We start from the raw sequence: 10,211 nt of genomic DNA, 5'->3' as shown, positions 1-10,211 counted from the left end.
CTAGTGTGTCCAAATGTTACTTTTAAAAGTTAACATTATACCAGTTTTTTCAAGTTTAAAAAGTAGGTGCTGCATCTATGTTCACATTTTTTAAAAAACTTACAAGAATTCTGCCTTTGGCCGGGCGCGGTGGCTCAAGCCTGTCATCCCAGCACTTTGGGAGGCCGAGACGGGCGGATCACGAGGTCAGGAGATCAAGACCATCCTGGCGAACACAGTAAAACCCCGTCTCTACTAAAAAATACAAAAAAAAACTAGCCGGGCGAGGTGGCGGCGCCTGTAGTCCCAGCTACTCGGGAGGCTGAGGCAGGAGAATGGCGGGAACCCGGAAGGCGGAGCTTGCAGTGAGCTGAGATCCGGCCACTGCACTCCAGCCTGGGCGACAGAGCGAGACTCTGCCTCAAAAAACAAAAAAAAAAAGTCTGCCTTTGTGCATTAAATAACGTGCTACCAACCAAACAAGCACATAAGAGCCTGCAAATGATGAAAACCTGTGTCCCTGGCAGACGAGGTCATCACTGAGGCTGCAGGGAGAGCCATGGGCACCCAGCAAAGTGTGGGAAGGCTGCACTGCCACTGAGAGCAGATGCACATAAGCCTTTAATACATGTGCGAGCAAAACGCCAGAGGCTCCATCCATCTCTACTAACCAGCACCTTAGTGCAGCAATTTAAGGAACTAACATTAGTGTATGTGTGTACAATTTTCATGTAAAGTCTCATACTTAGAGCTCTATTTTTACAGAGAATGTACATAAAGCTATGTAAATAGCAAATCTAAGAAGTATCTTGGAAAATCAGTAAAAATTAATACAAATGTTATAATCTGAAAACGTATAATTGTAAAATAATCTATTTAAGTATCGCAGAACCAATGAATACGAATCTGCAAAGCTTCCCCAAGAAACTCTGAAACCACAGTGCCTAATGCACTTTAAAATCGATACTAAAGGAGAGAGAAGAAAAGGACTGCTTGATTTGATACAGTCACCGCTGCGTCCCCATCCAGTCAGAAACAAAACTGTAGCTCCAGAATTGACCTGATGACGAGCATCTGCAGCTCTGCCTTCCAGGGTCTATCTCCTTTCACTGGTGCGCAGGAACTGCAGTAAAATGAAGACCCCCAGAGCGACTGTCCTCACCAGCACTCAGAACGTCTGGCCTCCGTATTCTGGCATCCATTTCTGGAGTCTCATATAAAGCAGCCTCCAACCTAGGTCCAGTGGAAGCACCTACATTTGGAGTCAGTCTCTCAAGAGGCAGAGCTTGGGCATGTGCTCTGGAAGAGGCTCGAGGAACTGTGATTATGCAGCAGCCCAAGGCTTTAACAGTCTGCATTTGTTCTCGAGGCTGAGTCCAGAGGTTCGAAGCCGTCCTTCCACCCCATGCACATTCTTTGTTTCAACAGCAGTGACGATGCCTCCAGGAAGTGTACTGTACTCTGGGCTTACAAATCCAAAACTGGCTTAAGTCCTCGGATGGAGAAAAACTTCCAAATGAACAAAAAGTTGAGCTAAACATTGAAAAGTTGATTACTTAAAATTTTTCAGACATTTTACAAGTATCTAGGAACTCTCTGGATGTGCCCTGAAAGTGGTGTAAGTGAAAAGTGACATTACTCTACTCCTGAGTTTCTTTCCGTTCTTCCCTTGACTTAGTCTGCTCAAAGTACGGATTCCAAGTTTCACTAAAAATGAAACCTTGCTATTAATACTTCAATAGGCACAACAATGAAATTGGAAAAGAGCTGAATTTTATTAACTTTTTAGGTAAGTCGATTTTATGCTGAGAAATTCACCAGTACCATACTGGTGGTATTTACTGAAGGTTGTTGAGAATCACAAAATGAATGTTCTTTTATTTTAAAACCAAGCTGCATTTTAGAAAGATGTGAAGCACAGAAGGAAATGCAGAGGTATAAATAAGGGCGAAGTATACTCAACGAAGGTTATAAATATACGGATTAAAGTTTCTCATTATTTTGGTTTAATTGGAAATTTCTGACGTCAAATAGACACAGCCTGTTTTTCATAAATTTCTCCCAGAAAACCTTTAAATTTAACAATTTGAAAAAATGTTTTACTTTCGTCTGAACACAGACAATCTATTTTCATACACATAGTGCATGTGAACATATTTATATAATAGATTGCATAACTACGAATTGTGTGCAAATGGACCCATCTCGTATTTTTGCATGCACAGTTTCCGGTATTCTATCCTAGTGGATGGTTAACACAGAGTACAATTTCATAGATTTTATTCAGTAGACTTAAAGCCAAGAAACCATCCCAGTAATTATTTACAATTGAATAACTGAATGATTATCAGATCATGTTATACTGCAAAACTGTTCTTACACCATGAATGGTGATGCTGTGAACTTTGGATGTTAAACTGGTAAAAGTTGGAGGCTTCAAATGGCATATGCAAAAGTAACCAAAGCCCGAGGACTATGAGGAAAGAAGGAGTTTCCACCACTCGGCATTTATAGTTTTCATAAGCATTACAGAAGCACGGGGAATTAAGTGATCTTTGAAAAAAATGCTTTAAAAAACTGTGTATATATATAGCCTATAAGGCAAAAATCCAAGTTACAAGTGTATTAAACACTGGCAACTATGTTATCAGAGGTAATACTGAATTATATACATAAACCGGCATTAAACTGTGATTACATGATACTTCCTACCATAGCTTATTAGACTGTACAACAGAAGATATTCCTGTGGCTCTCTAAGGCTCCAGGTTTAAAAGAATTTAGTATTTTCCTCTTGGCTCAAAGTCTAATCAGTATCATTCTGTAACATAAATCAGAAACTATGCTTTTTGCTTTTAGGGAAATAAGAAACGTAACTGCAACCATTACAGCTCCAACACACACTGCAATAATGATATCTACAAACAGTTCCTACTGCATTTGAAAAATGCATTTTCTGAAGAAGCTTCACTTAGTACCAAGGATGCATTTCAGGTCGGCTTCTACATTCTGAATAAAGTATATAATGGGATTTAAGTAAATCTTTAGAAGTCCCAGAGTTTGCCTTTTCTAACATTTTCGTATCAGGTGAAAACAATTTTTTCATATGGATGATTGTATTTACCGATATGAGAAAATGTCTACAGAAGAACGCGCTGTTCTATACGTCTCTAAGGAATCTGCATTTAACTGGAAACTACAGGGTCTATCAGAAAGTTAAATTTAAAAAAAGATCAGCCATAGCCAAGTTCTTCGTAGACTATGAAAAAAAATGGCACTGATAGGTCTAGGTTCTGAAGAGGAGCCAAGGCTGAAATGGAAATGCTTCTACGTGGGACAGGAATGTCATGAGTCTGGAGTTCTCAGGTCTCTCGGTTGTAGAAGATGCCGTCTGTGCATCTCACAGTGCTTTCTGATGCCCATTTACAGAAGGCTTGGCTGTTTCTGAATCCCTTGAAGTATTTGATAAATGAAGTTTATGAAGCCCTGCAAAAAAATTAAGAAAATGGTGAGAAATGATATATTGTTGAGTGGCTGGGAAAGGGTTAGGGTAGGGAGAAGAGATTTACAAAGCTAAGTTTTACTTGGAAAGCTGTGAGGTGCTGGCCAGATCCCCCTGAGGAATGAAAGATTTCTTTTCCTTACTGGCAACTTCCCTTTGGGGACGGCCTCAGCTGAAGACAGCTGCAGGGAGGGAAGTCCTGCCCCTTCCAGGATAGCATGTGAGGGTCCTAAGAGCCTGCCCGCTTCTCCTCAGTTCAGTGGAGCTCTGAAGGATCACCGAAGTCACAACATCCCCGAGGGCCAGCGGAGGCTTCTAGTGTGACTGCATCATGACACAATTCCTCTCTCTGCACAGCCCCTTCCTCTTCCGTTTCCCCAACCCGGCTAATCAACCTCTTCCTGGCAAGCGGATTCCCATCTAAAGTGTGCTTCTCAGGGAACCTAACCCAAGACAGATAGGTTCTCACTTTCATTTTAAAATACACGCACACAGGCTGGGCATGGTGGCTCACGTCTGTCATCCCAGGACTTCAGGAGGCTGAGGTGGAAGGATCGTTTGAGCTGAGGGGTTTGAGGCAGGCCTGGGCAACACTGTGAAACCCCATCTTCATGAAAAACACAAAAATTAGCTGGTTGCAGTGGCTCATGCCTATAACCCCAGCACTGTGGAAGGCTGAGACGGGAGAACCGCTTGAGCTCAGCAGGTTGTGGCTGCAGTGAGATGTGATCACACCATTGCACTCCAGCCTGGGTGACACAGTGAGACCCTGTCTCAAAACAATTTCAAATAAAGTAAAATAACACACACACACACATAAGCAGGAAAGTGTAGGGAAAGCCACACCAAAATATTAATATGTAATTAAAAAGAAAAGAATGGAAAACATTACCAAAAAAGAAAGAAATGACAAAAGAATAAATTGAACATAAATAATATCTCACTACCCAAAGGTATTTCACAGAATACAGAATGATCACTATCTTTTAAAGTTACATTTATTTCTCTCTGTGTCATATAACAATTATTTACGTGATACACCTGACACCAACACTGCACAGACCAACACTGCACAGACCAACACTGCACAGACCAACACTGCACAGACCAACACTGCACTCTCACAAGGAGAAGAAAACGTAAGAGCTTCTGTGGCACTGGAGCTTCAAGCCCTTCAATAAAAATGAAAGACAATGACATACAGGAACACAGTCAGGTGTTGCTGAACAACAGGAATACACTGAGAAATGGGTGGTCAACTGGTCACTGTGATACCATCACAGAGTATATCTACATACACCCAGAGGGCACAGCCCACAACATACCTAGGCTGTAGGGTATGGCCTATTGCTCCTAAGTTACACATCAGACAGCATGTTACTGTACTGAGTACTGCAGGCAACTCTGGCACAATGGTAAATATTTGTGCATCTAAAAATATCTAAACCTAGACAAGTGACACATTGTGCCAGGACATTACAACAGCTACCAGGTCACTAGGTGACAGAAACTGCTCAGCTCTACTGTCATCTCCGTGGTCTCTGTCACACAGGCAAGTGGTCCGTTACTGACCAAACGATCATTATGTGGCCTATGACCATACACAGCAGCACCTCCACACGACAGATGCTGAGAAAATACTTATCATGAAGCTCAGACCTTTCTGGCATCTCAGCAACTTACTTGGAAAAGACTTTTCTCCCTAAAATTTCACATGGTAACTGGCCTATTAGGCAGTTTCACATCACTCATAAACTAATATCGCACTCCAAAATCTTTGTCACCTGCATATCTTAATGAAAGAAAAGGTAAAACTGAGCCTCTCTACATCTGAATGGGAAGGAAAAAAAGAAATCAATCCAAGACAAAAAATGGTCTGGTCCCAGGAATGACAATAGGAACCCACAGCTGTTGGAGTTGAGGAAGTGTGCTAAAATAAACCTTGTTAAAGAATGGACTGAGTGAAGACAGATGATCGATGTGGTATCCACTGACTAAGCTGAAATGAAGTCCCCCTTTTAGGATAGATTATTGGAGTTTACATCTAAAACTTGGGTGTCACATAGGTTATGCATTCTGAGAAACTCTGATGTCTCTCTTTTGCAGACAACTCCAGAAAACATCTCATCCATTAACACCATCACTACAGCTAAATTTCTAGTGTTTATACTATGTGCTAGATATTCTCTGAGATGGATACTATTATTATCAATGGGTGGAGTAGCAGAGGGGGAAAAAAACTCTACAAAAAAAGAAAGAAAAAAAAAGAAAGGGGCTAGCTACTTCACAATCAAATTACCAGTCTCAGTGAAATCCTTGTTAAGATCTCAGATCATTCAAACATTACATATACTTAGTAAGACTCTTTTTCTATGTATAAATTGCCCCTTAGAGCACCCCAAAGAATACTGAAAAACATTTGGGAAGAAAAGTAAATGTATCTGTTAGGTAGTTTTATACAACTCTTGTTCATTCTACTCTCTCCTATGGTCGGTGAACTGACATGCATATAAGGCCTTTTATATCAGGTTGTTATGTTTTATTACTTTAATAAAGGCTTTCTTAGCAAAATGTCCAGAATACCTAATTCAAAAGCTAAACTTACAGCAGTCCATTTGCAACCATCTCATTTAGTGAATGGAAAGTGGAAATTTATCTGAGACCATGGCTAACTAATCTTGCTGATATTGTAACAGGCTTAAAATTAAGTTTTAATGCTAGACATCCAATAAAAAGGACTGTTTGATTCCCACTTCAAGTTGGGCCAGCTTTATTAAACCTAAGCATTAAAAAGTATAAATTATCTGGTGCATCAGCTGAGATGAGCTGTGACTTTCTCCTGTCAGGCCAGCATTTGATGAGCCGTCCCCTCCCAGGGCATATGCAAAGTGAAATACACATGGCCAGCTCATCTGAAATCTTCTGTGCCTCCCAAAGGTCACCCTCTCAAACATCAAGGTTGGAAAGGCCTGGTGATGTGAGAAGCTTTATTGCTGCTCATATAGTTTAAGTTATCTAAAAACTGGACCTTAATGAATCCATCAATATGTGGCCTTTTGCAATAGCTAAAAGCCCCAATATGGAGTCATACGCATTCGAATGATGTCAACTCAGGTAAATGAGCTAATGTCAGGAGTTTTAATAATTTTCTACAAGAAGTCACTGCCTTTCCCTTCTTCTGTCATAAAATTACAACCCCGCCCCCCAAACCAAGATCATTTACTTTGTCCTGGCATTCTTAAAGTAAAAAACTTGACATATGTTTAGCACTAATGTGGAAATAAGCATAAAAAATACATGCATAGGTTATGTTTGTACCCTTTAGCTAAACCTACCAGTTTTAACACCATTACAATACATGTGACTCTTGGAATACATAACAGGAAATCCCCTCTCTTCTATGATATCAATGCCAAGAATGCTAACATTTGCACCTTGAATTTATTATTTGGCTTACTGAAGAGACTTATGGGTTAGCCTAATACTTATAAAATCCAAGCCTCAAAAAAGCTTTAACTAAAAGGTATTATTACCAAGGAATAAGCTTTTAACACCATATCATCCTCACCACCACCATGACCACCATCGTCATAATAAAGGGGTAATATTTCCTGAGTTCTTATGATGTGCCAGGCACTATGCTAAGGATCTTATGAGAATTATTTCAGTTGATCTTCACAAAAACCCTAAAAGGAAGACGATACTATCACTATATTACAGATAAGGAAGCTAAGGCTTAATGAAGTAATTTTGCACAAAGTAGTATATCAATAACTTGACCTCTAAGGTTTTACAAATCTAGGAAACTAAATAGCTGAAAATGTAATATTAACTCAAATGTCGAAATTATTATTTAGTAGAAAGAGGAAGAAATACCCATAAACCTCAGGATTACCTAGGGCCTTGAAAAGCTCTTCTCGAACTGCAGAGGTGAATTTTCGGACCAGACACAATGTTGTCACAATAGCAAAAAGCAAATTGTAGGATAATACAATATAGAAATTTCCCAGCCAATTAAACCTTCCAAAGTCGCCAAGTAGATCAAATCTAGTGATTCCTGTTAAAAATAAATAAAATAGCCCTTAATGAAATCAGGTTAAGACAGTGCTAAAAGTAAAGTACAAGTTAGACAGAATTCTATGGACTTTCTCTCTTTTTTTTTGGAGACGGAGTCTTGCTCTGTCGCCCAGGCTGGAGTGCAGTGGCCGGATCTCAGCTCACTGCAAGCTCTGCCTCCCGGGTTTGCGCCATTCTCCTGCCTCAGCCTCCCGAGTAGCTGGGACTACAGGCGCCGCCACCTCGCCCGGCTAGTTTTTTTTTTGTATTTTTTAGTAGAGACGGGGTTTTACTGTGTTCGCCAGGATGGTCTCGATCTCCTGACCTCGTGATCTGCCCGTCTCGGCCTCCCAAAGTGCTGGGATTACAGGCTTGAGCCACCGCGCCCGGCCCGACTTTCTCTCTTCCGTTACGTGAGATGCTGTAATGAATAAATCCTAGTTTAAAATACGTATCTATCATCTAGTGGGACAGCCTCAAGCCAGCCCTAACCTGCTTCACATACACGCCAGTCACTTGCAAGTGATGAGTAATGAGGTCAGAATGAATGCCCTTTGACGTCCGATGGAAGTCACGCTTACATTAAAACTCAAGCTCTCCTGTAATCCCAGCACTTTGGGAGGCCGAGGCGGGCGGATCACAAGGTCAGGAGATCGAGACCATCCTGGCTAACACGGTGAAACCCCGTCTCTACTAAAAAATACAAAAAAACTAGCCGGGCGAGGTGGCGGCGCCTGTAGTCCCAGCTACTTGGGAGGCTGAGGCAGGAGAATGGCGGGAACCCGGGAGGCGGAGCTTGCAGTGAGCTGAAATCCGGCCACTGCACTCCAGCCAGGGGACAGAGCCAGACTCCTTCTCAAAAAAAAAAAAAAAAAAAAAAAATCAAGCTCTCGTGCTGCTTACATGGGTAGGATGGCTCACTGCATACTCTACTGAGACAGGAAGGCTGTAACTGATCACAGGAAGCAAGAGTCACGATGAAAAAGATGCCTGAGACATCCTTACGCCTCCTCTGCTGCTGCCCTCTGGAGGAACTGCCCCTCCCCTCTCTTTAGTCGGGTCTCTGGGCAAATGCCATCTCCCCAGAGAGGAAATCTCTGACTCCCGTATCTAAAACAGCTGGACCTGCCATGGCCTTCTACACTAATTATGACTCTTCATAGCATACATAATGTTTTTTTCTTTTTGGCTTATTTATTGCCTGTTTTCCCCACTAGAATGCAGGTTCTGTAAGAATAGGAACTTTGTTTCACCCCTATAATCCCAGTGCCCAGAATAATGTCTTATACACACTTAATATGTATTATATAAATGAATAAATAATTTCCTTCCATAAAAAATTGTTAATCTGAGTTTAATGCTTATAGGTTTGTAGGGTAAAAAGGCAAAGCAGGAAATACAGTAGGATGACATAATATATGCATTGAAGTTACTTAAATTCATCTATACACATTTTAAAATCTTTTACTTAAAATAGTTTAAATAGTCATTCTATTAAATAAGCACATGGCCAGGTCCAGTATTTATTGGAAAAAATACATGAATGGTAGGATTTTTCTGATCACTGATAAATAAATCACATCACTCAGGCGCTGGTCAAGTGACAGATACTGGGAATGTCAACATTCTTCAAGGAAGAAAGGATAGAGCCACTTGGGGGCCATATAAAATTTAAACTACAAAGAATGAGAAGAAATAATAATTGTCTATAAAACTATATAAACAGAATTATGTACCTCATATTTTAAGGGTGATTTAAGCATTTTTTATGGGTGATTTCAAGAATAACTTTGACTAAACTCAATTTTCCATTATCAGTTGACCTTTGAACTGAACTCTCATCCTCACTCCAATGCAATGGCATCATCTACTACAGATAGCCTCTACAAAAGCAGCTTAGAGAGACAACAGAAAAACCAAATATAAACATTGTCATAAAAATAGGAGATCTCAAAAGTAGCTCTTCCGTAGCCACTTCTACCCAGGACAAATGTGTTTGAAATTGAAAGGCAGTAATATATCAAAATATTTTTTAAAGGTAGACAATTAATGAAAACATACAAAAAAATAGCTTTTTAAAAAAGGTTAATGCAGACACCAGAAGAGTACACAGCATATATCACACATGGTTATGAGAAGATGACAACAATCTTGGCTGCAGTTTCTCAGCTATTCATATTAATAAAACTTTACTTTGTTAAAGGGAATACATATCTAATTATAAGTTTTATTTTTCAAATAAAGCACCATTTCACTTAGCCTAGGAAGTGATCTTTAAACAAGATATAGTCCTACCAAAACAAGCTTCAGTGGCTGCAGCCCAGAGATCCCAGATACGTAATTTTCTCATTAGGGCCAAAGACTCCTTTGAGAATCTGGTGAGAGCTATGAATCTTCTCAAAAGAAAAACCCACAGACACAGACACTCAAATTCTACACAGCACGAAGCTCACTGATGGAGGAAACGGGAGATCCCAGAATCAAATCCTTGCCCAGATGCTCTACAAGAGTCTTAACTGCTCTTGAAATTTTTTTGATCATATACTACCATTAGTAAAAACAAAATTTGACCATCTATACCCCATATATGTGTATTTATTTATAAGCTACATATATACTATTCAATGACATATACAGACAAAACAAAGACTTTTTAAAAAAATCATAACAATAG

At 40.1% G+C, this 10,211-nt stretch overlaps 1 protein-coding gene across 6 annotated transcripts in view; it reads right to left on the bottom strand.

Moving 5' to 3' along the window:
• Positions 1–834: 834 nt before the first annotated feature.
• The window catches only part of LMBR1 (limb development membrane protein 1), a 168,019-nt gene continuing 158,642 nt past the window's right edge, over positions 835–10,211 (bottom strand). For 4 of the 6 annotated variants that reach the window (XM_017860568.1, XM_017860567.1, XM_017860572.1 and 1 more), the window contains 2 exons: positions 7,377–7,538; positions 835–3,465 (listed from right to left, as the gene is read on the bottom strand). In XM_017860568.1, coding sequence (XP_017716057.1) covers positions 3,380–3,465; positions 7,377–7,538 — 248 coding nt within the window. In that variant the 3' untranslated portion in view covers positions 835–3,379. The remainder of the gene's footprint in view (positions 3,466–7,376; positions 7,539–10,211) is intronic. The other 2 variants (XM_017860569.1, XM_017860571.1) reach the window with 2 other exon arrangements.

This window comes from Rhinopithecus bieti, unplaced genomic scaffold (genome assembly GCF_001698545.2).
Source record: "Rhinopithecus bieti isolate Rb0 unplaced genomic scaffold, ASM169854v2 scaffold_50877, whole genome shotgun sequence".
NCBI lineage: Eukaryota > Metazoa > Chordata > Mammalia > Primates > Cercopithecidae > Rhinopithecus > Rhinopithecus bieti.
The sequence above is the reverse complement of the archived record's forward strand: the minus strand, read 5'-3'. Positions and strand labels throughout refer to the sequence as shown.